We start from the raw sequence: 24,483 nt of genomic DNA, 5'->3' as shown, positions 1-24,483 counted from the left end.
TGGGCGTTATGTCTCCTCACACTAGCGGATGAAACTGATTCCATAGCTCCCGGCCTGACCTCCCAGCGCTGCCGGGGTCACATAGCATTATATTGATTTATGATGCTATGTAACCCTTACAGTTCTGGAATGTATTGGATAACACTGACATAATGCTGTCAGTGTTATCCAATACATTTCAGAACTGTAAGGGTTACATAGCATCATAAATCAATATAATGCTATGTAATTCCCGTCAGTGCTGGGAGGTCAGGCTGGGAGCTGTGTTGCGGACTCGCTGCGAGAGTAACGCTCGTCTGCAAGGGGTCATGTGGTTATGTACGGTAATAAATGGCCATTTGGGACAACCACTTTACACCTCTCCCTTTTTCTTTGTTTTTGCACTTAGTCCATCCTTTTTGTATGCACAGTACGCCCGATGTGCAGGAGAGGTCCAAAGGCGCTCCTCATTAAAATATGGCTGTTACCTGCCAGGCTTCAGGTGGAGTCTCGACAGAAGGGCAGGAGAGGTTGCAATTAGGGAACAAAGTTTTATGTGAATCGACTTTAGATGTTTCATCCAAAGTCGATTCCTCGTCCCTAGTTGCAATGACGACTGTACAAGCGTCATAGATGCCTGTACAGGCAGTATTTCTCCCTAAAAAATGTCTAATGCATATGAATACACACGATAATTTGACTGCCATTAATGGAGCAGGGGAGCACGCGTCACTGCCGACTGCTCATGAAGTGCCAGGGACAGCATGGCGGGAACGGAGCCGCTCCTTAGCTGAGCAAAGACCATGTGCCCAGGTGATGTCACACCAGAAGTGCCAGCGTGCCCTGCAGGCTTCTATCTGCTGCTGGGAGCTCAATGTGCAGGTTTATGAATGGAAAAACTAATAGCCAAGAGGCTAAAGAAAACCCAATTTCTGACTCTTTTATGTTACAACTAAAATTTGGCGACTAAAAAAATTAATTTGGCTCATAAATTTTTCAGATTAGGAGCCAATGGCTCCTTGATATTTTTTTTGTCTGGAGCAATGTATACCATTTCCAGATGCTGTAGCCATGTCTCCCCTCATTATAGCCAGATTACTCCTACTCTCAGGCGGAGTATTTGTAGTATCTCCAAGTGCTGTGCCCTGTTGTGGCCCATACGGCTCCTGCTTTGCCCTTTCCTGGCTCTAATGTATGCTAGGCAATCATGTGGCCCCCTTTTCATGCGGAGTGATGGTACCATCCCAAGACACTGTATTCATCACACTCTTTTCTGGTTCTAGTATGCATCTGGCACCCCATTACAGTGGTGTACTTGTACTATCTCAAGGCGCTGTATCCGACAAACCATCCTGGTTGTAGTATGTACCTGGTAACCATACGTCTTCCCCCCTTCTTGGGCAGAGTTGAGTTGCAATTGTTAGATCCAGTATATGGCTGGCCTGTTCAGATCTGACACCCGGGGTAGTACCCCCTGACCCAGGCCCTCTGAGTGCACCAAGTCTTCTCATTGCCCCTGTACTAGGCATGATTTTTACTTTATTGCTTGACGCACTATTTAACAAGACTTCTCAGTCCTGTTATGCACCAGACAACCACACTCCCTCCGCCATGGGCAGGTTTTTGGCTATCATGCTAGGTTTGTTCTTTGTCAACCCTATAAAGTACTCCTGTATTCCGCACAGCCCCGTTACCCCGTTTCATGGATGGAGTACTCGGGTTGTTGTTGTTGCTCCTCTGCTTTGTTTTCACAGAGTTACATGGCCCGGTCCTGGCAGAGTATCTGGATCACCACTGGATGCTCTATCCTGCAGGGATATGCAGCATTGTGAGCACCAGCTGCTACTGCAGTTTTTGGGTCATCGCTGGACGTCCTCTCTGATATGGCTGTGACAGGACTAGTGAGCGCCCCACACCTACTGCTGCTCGCTCTGTTATTGGACATGCTCCCGTAGTTCTTCCATCGTCCGGGCGTTCTTGGTACTCCCTTATGTTCTCTGATTAGTGGTGCTACATGACAGAAGTGCCGTCCCCTTGGGCCTTTGCTGTTCTCTGTACCTGTCAGTTTCTTCCCCCTTCCTTGGGGGTTTCATTGTGCTCTGCTGGTAGCTGGTTTCTCCATGTCGGTGTAGTCTCTCCTGATTTCCCCAAATTCTGCATCCTTTTCTGACATATGGATGTCTGGTGATTCTTTTACAAAAACCAGGGTGCTGTACTTGCCCCTTCCGGGGCAGTGTTATACAGTATGCTAGTCATTACACTTAGGATGGTTGGTTAACCATGGCTGATGTTTTTTTCGCTATGGTTGCTACATTTCATTTTTCCTTTGATAATCTGGCTATTATTGTCCTCATGTGGTTCAGTTCTGTGGACCCTACTTGAGCCTCTGCTTGGAGACCCTGCCCCAATGATTCTTAGACCCTCTAGCTGGCCGGTTCCCTCTGGGAAAGCTACTCTTGGCATCTCTGACCGCACATGCTCTGTTTGACAGCTGCTTCTTTGGGCCCGGTTTGGTTCTTTTCCCTCCTGAGTCCCCATAGGCTTGTTTCCCTCTTGAGATTCTAACCTCTCTTCCCGTCTCCCCAGGTTCAGGTCCTGGTACCTGGGAGTTTGTTGCTCCAGTTTGCAATTTACATTCATATTGGCCACTTCTGGGATGGAGCTTTCCCTCGATTTGTGGACTCTTCCTCCTTAGGCTGTTTGGGGTTCTCTCTCTCCTACTCCAATATCTCTCAGAGGAGTGTGTCTCCACTTGTATTACCAGGGCCTGTGACTGGTTCCTTTTTTCCTGAGACTTCATGTGGCTGGGGATTTCTCTGGTCTTACATTTCACAGTGATATTTTGTTCCAGTTTTTATAAAGCTAGATTCTCGCCTTCTTTGTGTGGGAATCATGTCTTTATGTTCCCTTCTCCTGGCCATTACCAAGGACCTCCTTCTCCCCGAGGGATTGGCTGCTTTCTCTGGCAGGATGGGGTTTCCACCTTCTCATCGGGTGTTTCTCTTTTCCCACCTGCCTTGCAGTGGAAGGAGGCTTGCTCCCTTCCCATGGTCAGTCTTTGCTATTCTTTCTCTCAATCGTTCAGCCTCCAGTGCTTCCTTGTTTCCTCTCTACCCTGGCCTACACATGGTATTTTCAACGGACAGGCCATGTTTTTGGTCTGAGAGAATTTGGAGTTTTTTCCTTGCTGGGTCCTCTTACTGGTCGTCGGGTTCCTTTTACTTCCAGGCCTTACGGAATCGCCTTCCTTTTGCCGAGGGGTGGTCCACAGGGTCTTACTTTAGCTTGTCTCCAGGAAGTTTTTTCCTTGGTTCAGGACTGCGCCTCTCCTTTTCCCAGGCATTTTCTCTCCCGCCAGGTTCCCTCATGGTTTAATTTTTCTTGTCGGGTCTGTCCTCTTATAGATCCTCCTCCTGGAGCCATCCTTCTATATGCAGAGCGCTAGGCCATTACCAACAGATGCCTTCCGGTTGTGCTGCTCTCCTGTTTCTTCAGGGGGAGCCCTGGTTCTTCCAGATCCTCCTTCTGGCTCTCTAATGCGCACTTGTTCAACTCTTGGTTCTTGCGCAGGACATCTACTCCCTATCCTCTAGCTTCTTTATTTTTCCCACCTTGGGTGGAGCTGGGTGTTTCTCTTAGTTCCTTTCTTGCATATGGCCTTTTTTCCCAGGCACTTGTCCTTGGGATCCTGGCGGTCTCCCACATTTTTTTTCTTTGGACTCTTCCTGGTCCTGAAGCCTCTCGGCTCACTTCCTTAGTTTTCTATCTACCATTTAATCCTATGGCCTCTCCTGGTCCTGTTGGGTCACAGGGTTCTCCTGCACCTGTGCGCCCAACTTTTTGCATGAGATTTCCTTCCCACCCTCGGGGACTGATTTGGGACGTTCTTATGGTGCTGTGTCCCCCAATTACATTAACGAGAAAATTTGGATTCTTACCGTAAAATCCCTTTCTCGTTCAGTTCATTGGGGGACACAGATCCCACCTTTTGTTTTAATTTCTCTTCGTCACCGGGCTGCTGTTATCGTTTCCTTTCCCGGTCCAGGACATGTTGGTTCTTTGCTTTTGTTTCTCTCTCCTACTGCTATTGGTACAAACTGATTAGCCTGGTGTCTGTGGAGATGGTATAGCCCTGGGCGGAGCTAACCTTTTTGATATCTAGTGTCGCCTCCTAGTGGTTGCTGGGCGTATACCCATGGTGCTGTGTCCCCAATGAATTGAACGAGAAAGGGATTTTATGGTAAGTACAAAATCACATTTTTTTCTTTACATTGGCACACTGCTAGGCGGAGGCTTCCGCCCAGCAGTGTATTCGGTGATGTCACCAGCTCTGATGGATTGGCTTTAGCGCTGCCCTAGCCCGCCCATTAGTGCCGGTGACGTCCGTGTATCAGGACCTGTCTGCTCTTCTGAACTGTTTTGAAGGACCTTTTTTTTTTTTTTTTTTTTTTTTTTTTTTTTTTTTTTTTTAGGGGTCTTTGTTTGGTTGTTCCTCTCTTTATCCACCTTTTAAATGTATGACTACATTAACCATGGGATGCTGTTATTTGCCTTGTCATTTATAAATGTGTATTTGTTCGTCTCCTTATTTAGTCTACAGTCACTTATAGTCGCTGTTGATGACCTACATGGCAAGATTCTGCAGTCTGGTCCGTCTGCTTCTCATATACTGGCTGAACATGTGTCCCAAATGATGCCACGTGACGAGAGTTGGCAGAAGATGCGCCAGTGTCTCGCAGGACAGGTCAGTTTTTCCATACTAGGCAAAGGTCTAACCCCCACCACCACCTACCATATGCCTTTTATAGTACTGGTGTTTGCTTAGGTGGCAGAGGGGACTTTGGGAAGTCACCAGAACATTAGTGCAACTACTACCTCAGTACCTACTATAGTTTACGCCCCTGCTTTTGACCATCCACGTACCAGGACCTCGGTGCAACTGCTACTTCTGTATCCACTAAAGTTTACTCCACTGCTTTGGACCCTCCCAGGCACCAAGACTTGGGTGTAACTGCTTATAGATTGCTCCTCTGCTTTGGACCCCCAGGCATCAGAACCTGTATTCCACTGCTAACTCTGCATCCTCTATAGTAGTGATGGCAAACCTGCGACTCTAAGGCTGTTGTAAGACTACAATTCCCACCATGTCCTGCTGTAGGCAGTCTGGGCATGTTTGGAATTGTAGTTTTGCAACAGCTGGAGAGCTGCAGGTTGGCCATCCCTGCTCTTTAGTTTACACTTCTACTTTAGACCGCCCCCCCCCGGTCTGAAACAAATGTGGTCAGCGGGAGCAGGCAGATCCTTGAACTGCCCGATGAAGGCCCCCGGCAGCTGTTCTCGGAACTGCCTGCTCACGGTGACCGCATTTGTTTCAGACCGGCGTGCGGCGCAGGCACAGGTAAGGGCTTACCAGTGCATCGCCGGACTTGTGATTTAAGATGGCAGCCCGCATGTGTTCGTTGGCGAACACTGCGAACTGGCCATCACTGCCTGTGTACCCATTGTAGTTTACTCCTCTGCTTTTACCCTCCCAGGCATCAGGACCTGGGTGCCACTGCTACCTCTGCACCCACTATAAGTTACTCCTTTGCTCCGTTGACGTGGCTGTAATATTATTGTGATGCTCTGTTACAGTGGTCAAGCAAACCTATCTTGGAAGGCCGATTAAGCATGAACTCGGAAACATCTGGGACAGATCTTAAATCATTCTCTAAAACTTGGCTGCCCCACCACCTCTGCGCGGCCTCTCTACTCAGCAAAATGGCTTTTCGAATGCTGAAGAGTGATGGAGCTTCAAAAGATGAGGAAATTGAAAGGAAAATAATCATTGCTGGTGAGAGTCTTGGGCTGGAATTCATGGGGAATGACCCTTTTTTTTTATTCCAGCCCCCCATGTTTAATAGACATTTTTCATAATTTTTTCCCCCTTATTTTTGGAGTTCCCTTTCATCAGTGCTGCAGCTGCCAACAACCTCATTCCCCTTCTAGGACAGAACGACTCATGTTTAGACTAAAGCCAATTAGCGTCCACTCATCGGCCAGCTGGAATGCTGCGGGAACATTGTGGATTGTTTCGCCCACGTATCAGCTAGAAAAGCGTTTCCAATCAGCCCGGCGCAATGTAAGGGTGAACTGCAGATCTGTGGCTCTGCCGAGGTCGCCCCGGTCAGTCAGCATTTTTTTCCTTCCCCTCCCATTCCCTGAACACTTCATTTATCTTGCAGGTGGGGTGATAGACTGTGGAGATACAGTGAAGTGTTAAGCCCTTCCTTACTGACATTCCACCTCTAGATGGGGTGAAATATGGGGTGGAATCTGACAAAAACACTTGCGAGGAATTCTGAATGTATAGAAAAAGCGTACATGTCAAGTGCACGCAGGGAAAGCCGTCTGCCTTCTGCGATCTTTGACAGAATGGAGCCTCTTGATGAATTTTTTAACAACTTTTAATAACTTTTTGGGTTTTAAAGGTGGTTATCCAAGAGTCAGACAGAGCCTTGGTGGAGATCATACTTCCCTGGTCCCCGCCACTGGAACCCAGGTATAACACTCCCAGGCCAGCTCTGAGATCAACATCCGAGAACATGGGGAGCAGGTCACCGCTGTGACCTGTGATTGGCTGGAGCGGTCACGTGTCCTCCCGTCAATGGTTGTTGATCTCAGCGTGCCCAGTAGAGGAAGAGCTGGCCTGGGAGCATTAGATACCCAACGCAGCGGTAAATGTGATCTCCACCGCGGGTCGGACGATCTGGGTGGTCGGACTCCTGGATAATTACTGTGTTTCCCCATATACATGGCTCATAGGAGCACTGTGTACAGTGTAATCTTAGTTGGGTTGTCCCCTTTCAACTTTTATGGCATATCGCTAGGTTTTGAACCCATGAAGTGGCAGAAGACTTGTCTCGGACTCCCTGTAGGCCTTGTAACTTACAGCTCTGTCCTTTTGGAGTTGACATAAAGAGATAGGCAAGCACAGAGGGACATTAATAGCCAGTAATCCTCCATAGCTACATTATGTATTAACATCCACTTTCTAATGTTTGCTCAGTGGCAGAGATGCTGTATAGCTTACAGTGGTGCGAGGAGCTAGAGAGACCCCCTGCTATTATCACAGAGTGCCGCCATATGCTACAGACAATGGACATAACCCCTGACACAGTGAAGGCGCTTGCTGGCCATCGTTCTGCTCTGCTGGAGCTGCTCCACACCAGGTATTTCATAGGGATTGTCTCCGGTGGTGCTACAACAAATCACCTTCTCCTGGTGTTTGCGCCAGATCTTGATTCCTAATTTTTTTTCTTCTAAACTCCTCTCACCTACAGGTCATTAGAAAGTGGCACAATCTGGTCCTTGACTCTCCACAAGCTTATCCACTTGGCCAGTCCTGGACACGATGAGCTGAAACGGCTGACAGCAGGCACACAGAGGTTGGTGGTCTGTTCTTTGTATTGTAATCTGGGGCTGGGCTTCTTTTTTCCATCCAATGTTCTAAAGAAATGGCGTGTCACTAAGATATGCTATTACTTTATGATTGATGGGGGTCCGACCTGTGGGATCCCCCTGATTTCACATTCCGCACACCCATGGAACTTCAGTTCCCAGCATATTAGTGATTTGGAGTGGTGCGGTGAAACCATTGCCAGATTCTGTCATAGAAAACTGACCGTCCCCATTGACTTACATTGTGTGTCAGAATGGATCTTTTGGCTCAGTTTCGTCAGACGGACACCAAAACACTGCAGACAGCCTCCAAAGGGGAATGGTGACTGATCGGAGGCAAACTGATACATTCTGAGCGGATCCTTTTCTGTTCAGAATGCATTAGGGCAAAACTGATCCGTTTTGGACTGCTTGTGAGAGCTCTGAATGGATCCCGCAAACGGAAACCTAAAATGCCAGTGTGAAAGTAGCCTTACACCCAAAATCCACCCTGGCTCCTAGCTGGGGTAGATTTCAGACAATGGCACGTGGACCTGCTGAGATGCATCAAAATGATTAAGGCTACTTTCACTCTAGCGTTCGGAGCGGGTCCGTCTGATGTTTCATCAGACGGATCCGCTCCTATAATGCAGACGTTTGCATCCGTTCAGAACGGATCCGTCTGCATTATAACTTAGAAAAATTTCTAAGCGTGAAAGTAGCCTGAGCGGATCCGTTCAGACTTTACATTGAAAGTCAATGGGGGACGGATCCGCTTGAAGATTGAGCCATATGGTGTCATCTTCAAGCGGATCCGTCCCCATTGACTTCCATTATAAGTCTGGACGGATCCGCTCGCCTCCGCATGGTCAGGCGGACACCCGAACGCTGCTTGCAGCGTTCAGGTGTCCGCTCACTGAGCGGAGCGGAGGCTGGGCGCTGGCAGACGGATGCATTCTCAGTGGATCCGCCTCCACTGAGAATGCATTAGGGCCAGACGGCTGCGTTCAGGGCCGCTTGTGAGCCCCTTCAAACGGAGCTCACGAGCGGACACCTGAACGCAGGTGTGAAAGTAGCCTAACAGGGGTGCGACCCTCTTAATAAATTTAGCTAATCTTACTCCATGACAAAGTAGATCAGGACTGGCGATAGATATGCCAGTCTTGTTAAATTTCTGATTTGGACTCCAGTTGCCATAGGAGTTAAACACCCCCTTTCTGACAACTCTCTCTCCCACTCTGTGTTAGACGTGGCAGCGAGGAGGGGGGGAAATATTTTGCATGGTAGATTAGAGTGTGGAGAGGGGGGAAGCCTCCAAGGAGGGAAGCTCACACAGGCGATAGATAGGAGAAAAGTATAGACAAGGCAGTTTGCAGGGGAGCTGTGAGAGATCACATTACAGGGAGTCACACACTCCATAGTATTAGTGTCTGTCCGCACAAGGGAGTGGAGATGTCTCATGTATAAAAAGTAGAAAGGTCCAGCTTCTGATAAAACAATATCCTTTATTTGATGCTGTAAAATCCATACAAAGACAGGTGCAAAATCGACACGTTTTGGATCTAACATTAACAATCCTTACTCATGATAAGGATTGTTACTGTGAGATCCGAAACGCGTCGATTTTGCACCTGTCTTGCTTTGTATGGATTTTACTGCATCAAATAAAAGATATTGTTTTATCGGAAGCTGGACCTTTCTACTTTTTATACAGTTTACGTTGGCTTTGTCCTGGCTATATCCGTGCCTCTGACTCAGGTGAGCGCTGCTATTTGACTTTCTATATCCATATTATAGGAGATGTCTCATGGGCTGTAGATAGAGAAATCAGTCTAGGAATGATGCTGCTTTGATACATGAGAGCTAGTAAAGACAGCAGCATCTTGGACACACAGATCCCTACCTTCTCTTGATCAATGGTGTCCCAGAAGGTCAAACCCTTGCTGTAGATGGAGAAATCAGTTTAGGAATGATGCTGCTTTGATACATGAGTGCTAGTAAAGACAGCAGCATCTTGGACACACAGATCCCTACCTTCTCTTGATCAATGGTGTCCCAGAAGGTCAAACCCTTGCAATAATAATATTGTGGCATTTCCTGTATTTCTATTAGCAGTAATGATGATTTCTACTTTATTATGTACTTATTACAAGCACGCTTTTCTATCTCTTTATAGTTATTTCCCCGTGACTCAAGGCAGCCTGCACACCATCCAGTGTCTGTCCACATTCTTACATAGTAATGAAAAGGAATCTGTGATAATCCAGTTTGTCTCCCGCCTGATGTCCTGTCCTGTGACCGATTTGTCTTGTACAGATGGTGAGTGAGCTGCATAACATGCAAAGGAATTATGGAAGCAACGTACTTTCAGGAGAGACTCAGAAATGATGGCCTCAATGTGCATTCTGCTCCGAGACTCCCACCCACCTGTGGACTTCTTGTTGTCTCAGGCCCCAAGTGATACGTGTGATATGTTTTGATCCACTTGTAAACTTCATGGAGACCTCTTTCAAATGGGTCCCTGCACTATTTTGGTGCAGCTCCACCGTGAAGTTGACAAATTCTCCAAGAACCTTCTTTTCACAGTGAGCGCTACAGTTTCTAGTGGCATCATTTTGGGGTACATACGACTTTTTGATATTTTTTTTATTCCCACGTATATATTTATTGGTAGGAAGCAGATTGGGCAAAAATTAAAAATTATCTCATGGGATTTTTTTTTTATGACATTTACTTGGCGGGATAAATAACGTGATATTTTCAGAGGCCGCGATACCATTTACATTTATAAGGGAAATGGGGGTTACATTTTTGATCTTTGTTGTTTTTTATATTTCATATACTTTATTAACCCTTCCCCCCCCCCTTTTTTTTTGTTTTCCCTATGGGATTTGAACCTGTGATCACTTGATCTCTTTTACAATACACTGCAATACTTCTGTTTCATTTTGTAATTATACAGATTTTTATTTACAAGTCTCCGTCTGCTATGACAGGCGCTTGGCACCCCACAATTGCGTTGTGGTGGTATGGGGCGATCAGAGGACAGAGGTTGGACCCTGAATCTTTATGACCGCTCAGATGCTGCAGTCACTATTGACTGGGGGGCAGCACTGTGTATGGAGCAGGCTGAGTTACTGAGCCCACTCTGTAGACTCCTTGCCCACCCGTGACATAAATGTTCCCCAAGGTGTGTGAAGGGGTTTAACATAACAGTAGGTCAGGTTTGGATGCCGCACACCTCACTTCCTAAATTATATTACAGTAAACGTCTGTCTGTCTGTGCATCTGCTGGTTTTGTGGTGTTATATTGTGTTTTTGACACTTTTTTTTTTTTTTATAACTGTGCCAGTGGTTTTGCAGTAATTGGTGCTGAGCATGTCTCCAGTGTGTCATGATGGTTGCCAGTTGTTGTATAAGTCGTACGCATAGAGTTACTTTACATCCTTATTTTCCTGTAGGAGGGTTTGGTTTTCTTGCCATTATCAATTCGTGCCTGGACGCAGAGTCTATTCCTTCTCCTGATCTCCTTCCGGGAATTCTGAAAGTCATTCTCGCGTGGAAAAACGCTCGCGAGGATCTCTTTCTGTTCAGCGGGTGAGTTTTATGCCCTTATCCCTCAGTCCAGACCATTTGTCCCTTTTCTATCAGAGGTGAGAGGCATTACATTACATTATGATAAAGGTTAGTATGGCTATATACCGTACACACAGCATGCAGATCTATACATAAGATGTGTGTGCCCCGTACCCTATTATGGACTGCAGACAGTGGGTCTGCAATATACCGGCACCAGCCATGTGCACTCCTATCACGGATGTAGACCCATTGACTTGAAAGGGTCCGCAATCCTCAAGATACGGAACAGAGCAGAGGCACGGATCGGAAGCTCACGGGAGCACTACAAAGCGCTCTGCACCGCAAAAAAAAAAAAAAAAAAGGACATGTCCTATTTTTTTGCGGTGTGGATCGTCTCTTGCAGATCCCGGACCCATTCAAGTCAATCCGCAAACTGTGTGCAAATGGACGGTGTCTGTACAATGCAGAACGCTATTTGCAGTCCGCAGCACGGGGCACATAAGCTCTTGTGCATGAGCCCTAATGGAGCTGAAAATCTCCAGGCAAAGCCAATTCCTTCCTATGGCAGCCTGTCAGCAGAACATAGGCTGTCACTCACAGTATCATGCCTATAGCATTAAGCAGTCTGTGCCTGCTGAAACGCAAGCTGCATTGTCTCTTCACTTGTCTCCCATGCAATCTGAGCGACTCCCTTTCCCCCATAAAGGGGTTAAAGACGGAGTAACATCTCAACATTTGTGACCTATCACTAGGAAATGCCACATATGTCATATAGGTTCAGATGCCACATCTTGGACCCACCCCTATCTTCAGAACTGGGCCCCTGAAGTAAAGGAAAGCTCACCGCGCATGCGCAGTGTCCTCTCCATTCACTGCTGTGGGACCTCCGAAGGAGAGAATAGAGAGCAAGCCCTGCAAGTGCAGCCACGTCTCCACTGAGCGCTGGAAATGTCCAAGCCAGCGCTCGGCTATTTTCGGAACTCCCATAGCGGTGAATAAAGCGCGGCCATGCTTGCGTGGCTGCTCTTCCTTTTATTTGGCGACCCCATTCTATAGATAGGAGCGGGTCCCACCGCTGTCGGACATTTGTGGCATATCCTAGCGATATGCCCCACGTTGAGATGGAATTTATGTGTAAATTCCATACTTAAAAATACCTAAAAACTCTTTCTATCTCATACGTCATCATGTAATGGCAGCTGATATCTAATGTTGGTACGTTTTGCAGTCATTTGCAGGACGATGGCCTGGACTTAGTTGGGCTGAATGTGGAAATCATTCGATTCTTCTCACTTCTCCTGAAATACTCGGCTTCTGCTCTGCTTTCTCTGGAGGATGCGGAGTGGGACTTTATAATGTGCTCCATGTTAGCATGGTTAGAGGTAAGTTTGTCTGACTACTGATTTGTAAGTCTCAGGTTAGACTGTTGCTGCTGAAGGGAATGGAGGCCTCCGCCTATAGAGGGCGGTTGTGGAGTGCTCTGTGTAAAGAGGGATTCTCCTTTTATACAGTAATTATGGGATTTGCTTCCTTTCTGATGCAGCATTCCTGGGAATCACAGGGTGTAGGAGCAATGAGAACATCACAGGGGGCGCTTTACATGAGGGGCCTGCCCCTATATATAACATGGGGATGTGTTTGCAAGGCCGAGCGGCATCGATGCTTTGAAAAGTGTTGTGTTATCTAATCCATTGCCATACTGAAGATTGCAGTATACAGCAGCCTGCACTCTGACGGTCTCTGCGTATTATAAACTGCTGGACATTTCGTAGCAAATCTCTTCCCTGGCTATAAGGCACGCTTCTGCACATTCCTATTATAAAATAGGCTCCTTCTGCGCTCCTATCTGTCCCACCATTTGTTAGCTATATCTGTGCCTGGGAAAGCTGGGTTTTCCGAATGGTAAATCCACCTAGTTACAAAATTGATAAGGTCAAGAACAGACTTTGGTCCATCAAGTACAAAGTGGAAATACACCCGATGAGGCGGATACCAATTGCCCCGTATTAGGGGAAAATTCTTCCTGCCTCTATCTATGGGAGTCTGAATAAATTCCGGGATCAGCGACCCTTCTCTGGAAATCTACTAACTATAGCCTGTAATATTATTACACTCCAGAAATACATCCAGGCCCCTCTTGGACTCTTTTAGTGAATTCCCCATCACCATCTCTTCTGGCAGAGAGCTCTATGATCCCCGATCTGTGATGATAGTTGCGCAGAAGTAAGTGAATGGAGAGAAAACGGTGGCTCAGTGGTTAGCAGGTTAGCGCTGTTTCATTATGGCGCTGGGGGCATTTCAATCCGGCTCAGGACGACGTCTGCATCAGTTTGTTGTACTATGATCTCCCCAGGTTTGCATTAGATTTCATCCAGATTGTCCAGATTCTTGTTAAAAAAAATTCTAGAATTTCTAGGTTTATTTGGAAATTAGACGGTGAGCCCAATGGAGACTGATATGAGTGATGACAATCTCTACAGCGCTGCGGATTATGTTGGTGTTGTATATATAATTAATACAATGTTTAAACCTAGATGGGTAGACTTGCTATTTTGGGATCTGTGATTGCGATCCTTTTGGAATAAAGCAGTCGTGTGGTGGCGTATATTTTTTTTTTTTTTTAGAAAAGGGGTAGAATGGGTTAAAAAAAAAAAAAAACACATTACTCACCTCATCGATTCCCTCGCTGCTGCTGTACCCCAACTTATCGGGCCTTTGCTTCCTGGTCCAGTCTTGGCTCAAATTAAATGGGAAATGCATCTGCTGAGGTGGATCACCGCTATAGCCAGTAATTGACTACCCTGGCATTTCCTGCCGTGGGATCCAGTAAGCGTAGGAATTGGATTGACATGGGGGATGTATAAGGTGAGCAATGCTTCTTTTTTTGTAACCTATTCTACTGCTTTTCTAAAAAAAATGTATCCCACTGGACAGAAGAGAGTAAAGGTCCTATTCCACGGGCTGACTGACCAGGCAATTGTCGTGAACAAACTGTCCATTCCCGATAACTGCCTGCTCGTCGGAGGAGGTGAGAGCTGCATTTCATGCTACAATCATCTCCTCTGTATGGGACGAGTGATCGCTGCCGCACTCGCTCATCCCTATACAGATTTATTGTTTCTGGGCAGCAGATCGCTGTATACACAGGATAATCTACTACTCAGAACTGATTTCATGTGCGGCATCAACAGTGCTTTTACCCGATGAGCGAGCGTTGGCTCATTCATTGGGTGATCGGCAGCAATGCATTTCATGCGATGTCATTAAGGGTCTCATCTCCGACATTGGTAACACAGCACTAGGATAGGACTCCATCGACAGATAGGTGTGGGTCCGACACCTATCTATTGAACGGGGCCCCCAAAGTGAATGAGAGTGCGCCCTGCAAACACGCCCACCCTCCACTCCCTTCTATGAGCGTTCCAAATATAGTTGAGCGCCGCTCAGCTATTTCCGGCAGCGATATGCCGCCAATGTCTCAGATGACACAACCCCATTCACTCAGACCTACGGTATGTCTACAAGATTTTTTATTATTTTTTTTAAGGGGGGAATCTAGAATATATTTGCGCAGTCTTAGTCACTGTAATCTTATTTGCAAATCCATCTCTCAAAGCCTTCGAGCAATCTGACTTCAGTCAGCCCACCAATAACCCAGTAATGTAATGTATATAGTGAAGGTTAAAGGATAGTCTCCTGTCAGATGCTTAAACCGACGGAGATCCATACAAGACTGATCGAGTGTGAGCCGCCGAGCAGATGTTTTGTATAAATGTCTGCAGTCCCGGCCTCTCTGTTAGCCTCCTAAATGAAAAGTTAGATTGCATCAGACGTGAGCATTCCTAGATAGCCAAGATTTCATGTGATTTATACGATGTTATGACTAATACCAGGAAATGATTTTGTGCGGTGCCCAGTGGGAGAGTTTAGCTGTTTTCCTCCGAGCGCCTGCAATTAACGCAGTCCACCACTAGAGGGGAGCGTTGTCTAACAGAAGTTCATCATTCTCATTTAAAAAGATTTATTTCTGACTTTTTTATTGTGTATTTTCAATCAGAGTCTCGCATGAAGATCTGTGTCCATGAGGAATGGCTAGGTCTGATATATTTTTTAATTTCTCTGGAAGCCATTATAAAGATTAATTTTGATTTACTCTGTAAAGTGTAATGCCTTGCAGGTCAATAGATAAGCGGGAAGAATTTCTGTAGGCTAATCAGATATTGCTTTTCTGCTCTTGCATTCTCAGACTGCGTGTGAGAGCTCGGCACTCTACCATGTACCACTGGTCCGGCTGTTTGCTTGCGTAAGTTACAGCCTGGCTTCAGATTTATCTGCTTGCTTTCAATCTGTCACCACGAGCGCCGCCGCAGAGCAACTTCCCGCAAAACTTATCTCGGAGTGGAAGGAATTCTTTTCTGAAGGCATCCACGGCTTACTGTTACCGATGTTGGTAAAAATAGCAGGTAACCTATGTAATATTACGTAGTGTAAGAGACGCCAAAACATGGCGGCTCCGAGTCCTTTTGGGTATGAGAGATCTCTATGATAAGAAGCCGCGTACTGAGGCCTCCAGCAATGACATCCTGGCATGAACCTGTCAACACCGCCGAGGTCACTGCAGTGGCCAATGATTGGCTGCAGGAGTCAAAGTTCCCTGTTGGGACAGCAGCTCTACATAGACTTGAAAGCATCGGAATGAGAGTGGCGGGACATCGGTAACATCAGTATGACTAATTTTATTGTACGATTCTAGACAGATTACGCATCTGAACAACCCCTTTAAGGGCCATCTACACCATTTGGGAGCCTTTTTTTTCTTTTATGATTGCATTGTACTCATTTTGGGCTAAAAATCATTTTTTCAATTGGTCTTTATTAGAACTGTTCAGCCATTTCGGAGATGCAAGGGTTAAAAATCAGTCTTTTTGCAAGCTGTCACAGTCTGTTTTCTTTGAACCCGGTCATCTGACAATCTCCTGACCTCATAAACACTTATTTATGCCCATATTCCTATCCGTTGCTTAAGAATCGCGCTATAATGAGTGTTTATGAGGTCCGGAGATCGCCAGATGACTGGATTCAAAGAAAAAAACACTGTGGAAGCTTGCAAAAAGACAGATTTTTTTTTAACCCTTGTAACTCAGAAACGGCTGAACATTTCTAATAGAGATCCCCAAGATTTTTAGCCCAAAAGGAGTAAAATGCAATCATAAAAAAAAAAAATGACCCCATGGTGTCCATTGCCTCTAAGGCGTGTTTTCATGGAAGCCGCACGGTTCATGTGCAGCACATTACTGGGCGTCCTGTAGAACGTGATGAAAGCGCCTGTGTTGTCCTGACTCTTACTTTGTGTGTGCAGGGGAGAGCACGGCGTCCGAGGTTTCGTATCACTCCTCCGTGCTGCAGTCTCTGGGCCACGCTTTGTCCTTCATCACAAAGGAGCAGCTGCTGAACCACGACCTGCCGGCCAGGTTCGTCGCTGGACAGAAGAGCAACCTCCCGGATGGCCTTCAGAGCTTGCTGAATACCCTGGCCCCGCTCCTGCTGTATAAAGACCGAGCCGTTCAGATCACAGTCTACCACATGCTGAAGAAGTAAGAGCACCATATGTTTCCCTCCTGCCCACCACATGCCATGCAGGCATCTCCCATAGCGCCCTCTACTGTCCCGCTTTGTTATCTTGCATTTTTAGGCTGTGATTTTACAGACAGTCCAAGGATTTTGAAAGCAACGCTGCACGGCCTCCAGTAGAACAGCGCAGAACTTCCCTCGGGAGGCTTTAGTCATTCTTTAGTTACAGACAGACACAAATATTTTTGTCTGCAGATTGGTGTAATTCTTCATCCTCGCTACATTCAGTTTCCAGATAAAAAGTCACTGGTGTGCTGAAATCCACACGCAGCGTCATAGTAATTCATACCATTCCTAAAGGCGGTCTTTTGTCAGTAAAACATGAGGTTGATGGAAAGTTTGGTGTTTCCAGGATTAGAAAAACATGGCTTATTTATTTTGGAAAACCAGCGCCACACCTGTCCACAGGTTGGGTGTGGTATTGCAGCTCAGCGCTATTGCGTTCACAGGAGCTGAGATGTAATACCAGACACAGCCCATAGACAGGCGAGGGGCTGCAGGGTTCACGATAAGAGAGAGATCAATGATATGGCCTCTTTCCAGAGTGGCTTACCCACTTTTGTGATCCTACTAGTTGTCGTGACGCAAGGGACGCAGGTCACCACTGTGGCCTGTGATTGGCTGCAGCGGTTTCATGTCTCCCTATTGCCGCGGTAGGGAGAGGAAGAGCCGGCCCCGGGAGCGACAGACACCAAACCCAGCAGCGGTGACCAGTTAAGTATGATCTCCACTGCGGGTCGGCCACTCTGGGAAGTCTTAAAAGGGTCGTCTCACTTCAGCAAATGGCATTTAGCATGTAGAGAAAGTTACCACAAGGCACTTACTAATGTATTGTGATTGTCCATATTGCCCCCTTTGCTGGCTGGGTTCATTTTTCCATCACATTATACACTGCTCGTTTCCATGGTTACGACCACCCTGCAATCCAGCAAAGGTGGACGTGCTTGCACGTTGTAGGAAAAAGACCTGGCTTATGCGCACTCCCGTGGTCCCAGTCACCAGAGAGGCCAGCGCTTTTTCCTATAGTGTGGAAGCACGACCGCCGTTGCTGGATTACAGGGTGGTCGTAACCCCTGGAAACAATGAATGTATAATGTGATAGTAAAATGAATCCAGAACACATATTAGATTCTCATCAGGAGTAAGACCAGACTAAACACCTACCCAAATAAACTCCCTAAGGGTCCATTCACACGTCCGTTGTTTCTTTCCTGATCTGTTCCGTTTTTTGCAGAACAGATCTGGACCAGATCTGGACCCATTCATTTTCAATGGGTCCTGAAAAAAATCGGACAGCACAATGTCTGACTTTTTTTCAGGACCCATTGAAAATGAATGGGTCCAGATCTGGTCCAGATCTGTTCTGCAAAAAACGGAACAGATCAGGAAAGAAACAACGGACGTGTGAATGGACCCTTAATCAAAATATACCTTTTATTAAATATATATTAAATTCTGAAAACCTCTACAAGTGGTCCGATTTTAACTCCTACATGGTCATATATTGTGCCAACTGTACAGGGTCTAAGTTATAGGTAAGTACTGTATGCGCGATATATAATCTGGATTGTAAACAGGTGTATCAAGAGCTGGGACATAAGATGTCCTTCTTTACTCACGGTTGGGAGGATGGGATTCAAAGTATCTTTCATATTCACTTCTTATTGATGTTCGATGTGTCCCAAATATCTCCCCTGGATCCAGGTATTGTTGGGAATAGCCTATATATCCCTAGATCTCTCCCTGCCTACAGGCAGAGCACCCCCACCTCTCGGCGGCTGAACCCTTACAAATCCCTACGCTTGCCCTACAAGTAGTTGAATGTTATTCCCAAGCAGTAGATAAACTCTGTTATAAACAGGGCAGTCCCAAGAGAACCATAAAAAAAAAATCTATAGTCTTGTTCCAATGGGTCCCAAGGGACAAAAAAGAAACAAAAATATCCCCAACGCTGCGTTTCCCCAGTATTTTCACTGGTTCTTCAGGGGGTAGTATAGTGTGTAGGAGTCAGTCCGATGGTGATCCAATGATTCAGTTCCTCGGTCTGATATCTCCTCCAGACACAATCCCTGTACTTGGGAAAAAGACCCTAGGTAAGGTTCTAGATGTATGGCGTCTCACATCTGGAGCGTCACCTTGGGTCTTTTTGGTTTTCTGGTATTCATATTTGAATATATATTTTATAAAAGGTGTATTTTAATTAAGGGAGTCTATTTGGGTAAAATGAATCCACCCATTAACGGAGGCAATATGGACAATCACAATACATTAGTAAGTGCCTTGTATTAACTTCCTCTACATGACAAATGCCATTTGCTGAAGCGAGACGACCCCTTTAATTAATGTATCTATATTTATTTATAATGATAAATATAATATATTTTTTTACCTGATTTCATTTTCTGTTTGTAGATTTCCCGACGTTTGCTACTTTATGTATGTGACGACTGGAAAGCCTGTCTGTATAATTTGTACACTTGGTAACTAAACTTTTATAATAATTTTTAATATGTTGTCCCTAAAGTTTTTCTAATATAATTTATTAATTTTTTATTTTTACTATGCTTTTACCTCCCTAAAGCTCAGCATTCAGTGCGCGCCCAAACCTCTGTTCTCCCTACAGCGCTGACAGCTCAGGGGTGTACGGAGCACAAAGTACGGGCAGCAGCAGCGCAGGGAGTACGGGCAGGAGCAGCAATATGCTCCCTGCGCTGCTGCTGCCCGTACTTTGTGCTCCGTACACCCCTGAGCTGTCAGCGCTGTAGGGAGAACAGAGGTTTGGGCGCGCACTGAATGCTGAGCTTTAGGGAGGTAAAAGCATAGTAAAAATACTAAATGAATAAATAAAGTCAAGGGACGACATATTAAAAATTATTATAAAAGTTTAGTTACTCTTTAATGGTTGTTATTTTGGAGAGGGGACAACGGTTCTTACATTTTAATACAGAGGTGGTAACAGCTGCAGGAAACCGGCAACAGATGTGACGGGAGCCCAATGGGGAAATCTTCACATCAAAGGCCTCCATTTACCTTTCATTATTTTGGGTTTATCTGGCAGCATTTATTTTTATTACAGTCGTGATGTTGTCTTAGAGGAGGACGAGGGACATTCCCCTGGTTTTAATTAAGATCCTCCAGTTGGATTCGGTATTGACTACAATGGCTGATGAGCACTGACTGAGGGATAGCCTCTTTTTGTATAGTGATGACCTAGCATCATCATCAGGCAATATCAGATCGTGGGGGTCCGACACCTGACACCCCCACGTTCAGCCGCGGACTGTAGTGGGCGGAGCCAGAAGCAGACACTTCTGTCCACCGGGCAGTGGTCGTGCCAGGGTACTGTTACCGTCTCAGACATTTATAATATAGTCACAGGAGATGTCCTAAATGTCTGACGGATGCAGTTCCCAACTCTGGTCTCTAGAACGTCAGGCCTGCGTGTGGTCGGAACAATGGATATAGATGAGCTAGCTGCACTGTGCTGTTTCTTTGGTTCCCATTCAAGTCAATGGGAATTACATAAATACCATAGCACAGCGAGTCGCACAGTCTCTGAAGCAGTGCTACCATGTTTCCAGCGTGGAGTGAGTCATTCCGAGATGATAATAACCTTTCAAGAAGTTTAATGAAGTGTCTGGATTTGACCGTTAGTCGGTGTACTATTTTTGCAGCTTTTTTTGTGCATTTTTGACTGTATCTGGACTATACATTTTGACTGTATTGGGAAGCCATCAGCAAGTATGCTACCTGCTGTTTACAGATCTTGTTATAGCCTTAGTTTGTTTTTTTATTCAGGCCGTGTCCGCCCCTGTAACAGTTGTCCCAATAAACTGAAAATGAAAAAAAAAAAAAGCAAATTAAGACATTTCCTGCCGTTTTGTTTCTATGGCTCCTATGCAGACTGTTCCTCCATAGTGAAAGACAGAAGCGGATTTTGGGTAGAGTTAGGGTCCATTCACATGTCTGCAAGTGTTTTGCGGTTCGCAAATTGCGGATCCGCAAAAAACAGACACTGGCCATGTGCGTTCCGCATGTTTCAGACCGCACATGGCCAGCATTCTTGTCCGTGTCTGCGGACAAGAATAGGACATGTTCTATTTTTTGGCGTAACGGAAGTGCGGATGCAGAATGGAAGTGCAGATGTGAACAGCACACTGTGTGCTGTCTGCATTTTTTGCGGCCCCATTGGAAATGAATGGGTCCAGATCCGTTCTGCAACGTTGCGGAACGGATCCAGACCCATTTTGCGGATGTGTGAATGGACCCTTATCCTGCAGACTCGTGCATTCTTCTATTTGACCCCTATGTTGTACAAATATACATTTGGTACGTTGGTCAGAAGGAGGGGACAGATGGGAGTGTAACTGCAGCTCAGACTACTCAGTTTTTGTTGTCTGTTACTATGGAGACACAGAATGTGCACAGGGGCTATAACAATGAACCAGTATGGTAAGAACACCCATCGCAAAGTTGCTTCATTTTTCATTATGTATTCATTGAGATAACGTTTGCAAATCTGGATAATAGTTTTGTGTGCTTAAATGTATCCCGTAGTATTTTTGTGGATTGAAGGAGTATTCCCAGTTCAGCCATCCATGACTTAGATCGTAATGCCAATCTATAGGTTTCGCCAGAGGTGCCTGGGTTTATTTAACCCATGTGGCAAACTGTATCTGTAACTCCTATCGGAGTGAACGGGACCTATAGGAAATACTACATTCAGAGTACACCTTTCTAAACCCGAGGTTCTAATTAGAGATTTAAAGGCTATTTAAACCTGCAGGGTCAATTTTTGTATTATTGCATTGCACTCATTTTGAGCCGAGAATCATTTTTTCAATTGGTCTTTATTAAAAAATGTTGAGCCCTTTTCCTTGTACAGCCTTGAGATTCTCTTGTAGCCTGCTGTCTGTTTTCACTCCGTTCCATCAGGCAGTTCAGCTGACGGCTCCTCATCTCTGACCTCCTAAGCACTCATTATAGCTCAATTCTTATTTTACTGATCAGAACGTGTCTTAAATAAGTGTTTATGACCTTTTAGTAATTTAGAGATAAGGGTAATTAGATGACCGGCACAAAGTGAAAATTGGATTCACACGGATAGACAAACGGTGAACCCTTTGTGGCAGAGCAGCTGAAAATTTTAAATGAAGACCAATTGAAAAAAATTATATTTAGCCCAAAATGAGTAAAATGCAATCGTAAAAAAAATAAAAAATTGCCTTTGAATATGTATATACCCTCTAAGGAGGCCATACACTTTATATAGTTGTCGGATGAATGATATTATTAATACAGAGGCACACATGTTTCGGCTGAGCATGCATGTCCTCTCAATGGAGAGATGGGTATAAAAGGCTGCCACACACCGCTGGCAATGGCTCATCTCCCCTGGGAACAAAAGAACTGGGCATATTGAAATCTTGCAGATCCTTCCGCCACATCCCCTCGCCACCCATCTGGAATCGGGACACGGCAATAAACGTTAGAGGGTCATCTGGTCCCACCGAAATCGGCGAGTTGAGGCGGCATTCATCTAATGGCTATGGCGACCTTTACAGTAAGAGAATCCATCATGAGTCGCTTGAGCGTGTCATAGAGAGATGCTAGAGAGACAATATTCCTGCAAGGTAGAGCGCGACGTTAAGTGAAGTGATCTGTACCCGTCCGGCCACCATATTGTTATCACCTCTTTGTTTACTCACAGAATTATGTCCGACCTGCCAGCGTTTGATGAAGACCATGGATCTGAAGATGAAGAGGAACCTGCTTTGTAAGTCTGTCTCTACATTACATATAACACTCATTTAAAGGGGTTTTCCAGGTTCAGGGCCGATCTTGGGTATATGCTGCGCTTTATTTCTAGCCTACATATGAGTGGAGCATACGATGCTCCCCTTTATCACGCTGCAATCGCACAGCGCAAGGATGTGTTTTCATTGTGCCGGCGACGTACCGGTCTTTTCATCACTATGGTAAGCTGAGACTTCCACCCAGCACTGAGCCTGGTGATGTCACCGGCACAGATGGGGGCGCCCCCTTGGTGTTTATACCCTTTCAAAACGTCCACTTTGTGCGTCCAGTGTTGGTGGTCACACATGCTCAGTCCCGGACCTCTTGTACACGAGCGGTGGAGAGATTCCCGCTGCTTGCAGAGCAGCCATGAAAAATCAGTGCTCTAGGAGCAGCTTCACCAGCCCTGGACACATAGATGGACATCTTGGAAGGGAATCAACAGAACAGCAGGGGGCGCCATAAGAAGTATGTCACATGTACATACAGGCCACTTTATTGGCTAACTGCCCAAAAGAACGTAAATTGTGAAATTGTCACTTATCCCCGTACCTTGATTTATAGCTGATACCATGTACGCACTGTTTAAAGGGAGTCTGTCATCAGTGACACCAACCATAGTACCAGATAGCCTCGGCTCAAAAATGTGCAGATGATGCCTGCACACAGTGACAGGGGCGCCATTAGTCTCATTGCACAGAAGCTCCGCTCCATTCAGTGCACAGACACTCCCCCAGACCAGGGGCAAGGTGCAATTGCATACCTACTGCCTGGCTCTGTCAGTCAATGCTCCAAGGGCGGCCATTTATGTGACCAGCTGACGTGTAATGCCACATTTGTCCTGCAGGGACTTGCATGGTGAGACGCAACCTCATCCAGCAATGAGTCTACCCCTTTAAGGGTTCCCTCTTACAGAATGGAGCCGCAGTTCACGGTTAAAAATAAAACTTGCGGATGATGATGAGTTTGTTCCTCTCTTGTGCAGCGAGGTTTCAGTGTTGAGGAACATCCCCACAAGAAGTGACTCATGGCTGATTATTGGCATGGAGCAGGCCCAGTGCAGCCTTCATATATGGATGTAGGGAAGAAGAAAAACTGGCGTAAAACTGACAAATTAGAATAAATGAATACCCAAAGTACAATAAATTAAATCGGATTTGATGAAGTAGATGTGGCTTTTCTTCCCCCAGCATGTGCCAATGAACGCCATGGAATTTCTTCTTCATATTAGAAGCATGCCAGGTTCTTGTTCCTATGAACATCACCAAAAAAGAGGGGGGGGGGGGTGCGGACTAAGCCTGGGATTTCCATCGTTTTTTTTTCTGGTGATGATTAACTGATTGTTTCCATGAAAGGGGCGATCTGGAGCCCAAAAGGGGAGATAGATGAGGATCCAAGCATTTGTAATCTTTTAGCACAGAATGTCAGGCCTTAGACCAGGAAGAAACAATACTGTCTGACTGCAAAAACTATTGAGTGTCGATTAAAGGGGTTGTCCCATGATTGATGTAAAAAATAAAATCAGTCATCGTCTTATAGTACATGACAATACATTTCTAACAAAGCTAGAACCAGCCCTGTACCTCACATGGATCCAGAGATCTCACCATTCACTGCTCCAATTGTTCTACTAGATTATCTTCATCCTAGCAGCTCAGGGGGCGTGTCCTTTCTGCGGTAGCCCTGGGAGGCGTACCCTTTCTGCTGCAGCTCAGGGGCGTGTCCTTTCTGCTGCAGCTCAGGGGCGTGTCCTTTCTGTTGCAGCTCTCTCCCTGTAACTGCCACAGCTTCTAACAGATTTAAAATTAAAGAGTAATTAAACTTTTATATACATTTTTGTTAACTTGCCCTAATAACAGTTTTTGTAATACAGTTTATTCATGTTTTTTTCTATTTTGAATACACTTTTCCCTCCCAAAAGCGCACGTTTCGCTGTGCGCTTAAAATCTTCTTCTCCGTACACCGTTGAGGAGTACGGGCTGTACAGTTTGTGAATGGGGCCGCAGCGCAGGGAGTACGGGCAGGAGCGCATATTGCTTCTCTTGCCCATGCCCCCCAGAGGTTTACTAATTCCTGGCA

General features: G+C 45.8%; 1 protein-coding gene across 1 annotated transcript in view; it reads left to right on the top strand.

Moving 5' to 3' along the window:
• The window catches only part of LTN1 (listerin E3 ubiquitin protein ligase 1), a 142,424-nt gene that overhangs the window by 98,401 nt on the left and 19,540 nt on the right, over window positions 1-24,483 (top strand). Inside the window, exons 2-12 of the mRNA XM_044285900.1 lie at window positions 4,155-4,219; window positions 4,573-4,723; window positions 5,614-5,812; window positions 7,028-7,190; window positions 7,302-7,406; window positions 9,575-9,717; window positions 10,860-10,995; window positions 12,206-12,359; window positions 15,224-15,440; window positions 16,337-16,571; window positions 22,319-22,384. Of these exons, the coding sequence (XP_044141835.1) occupies window positions 4,155-4,219; window positions 4,573-4,723; window positions 5,614-5,812; window positions 7,028-7,190; window positions 7,302-7,406; window positions 9,575-9,717; window positions 10,860-10,995; window positions 12,206-12,359; window positions 15,224-15,440; window positions 16,337-16,571; window positions 22,319-22,384 (1,634 nt within the window). The remainder of the gene's footprint in view (window positions 1-4,154; window positions 4,220-4,572; window positions 4,724-5,613; window positions 5,813-7,027; window positions 7,191-7,301; window positions 7,407-9,574; window positions 9,718-10,859; window positions 10,996-12,205; window positions 12,360-15,223; window positions 15,441-16,336; window positions 16,572-22,318; window positions 22,385-24,483) is intronic.

This window comes from Bufo gargarizans, chromosome 3 (genome assembly GCF_014858855.1).
Source record: "Bufo gargarizans isolate SCDJY-AF-19 chromosome 3, ASM1485885v1, whole genome shotgun sequence".
In the NCBI taxonomy this organism is placed as follows: Eukaryota; Metazoa; Chordata; class Amphibia; order Anura; family Bufonidae; genus Bufo; species Bufo gargarizans.
This window is presented reverse-complemented; position numbering and strand designations above follow the sequence as displayed.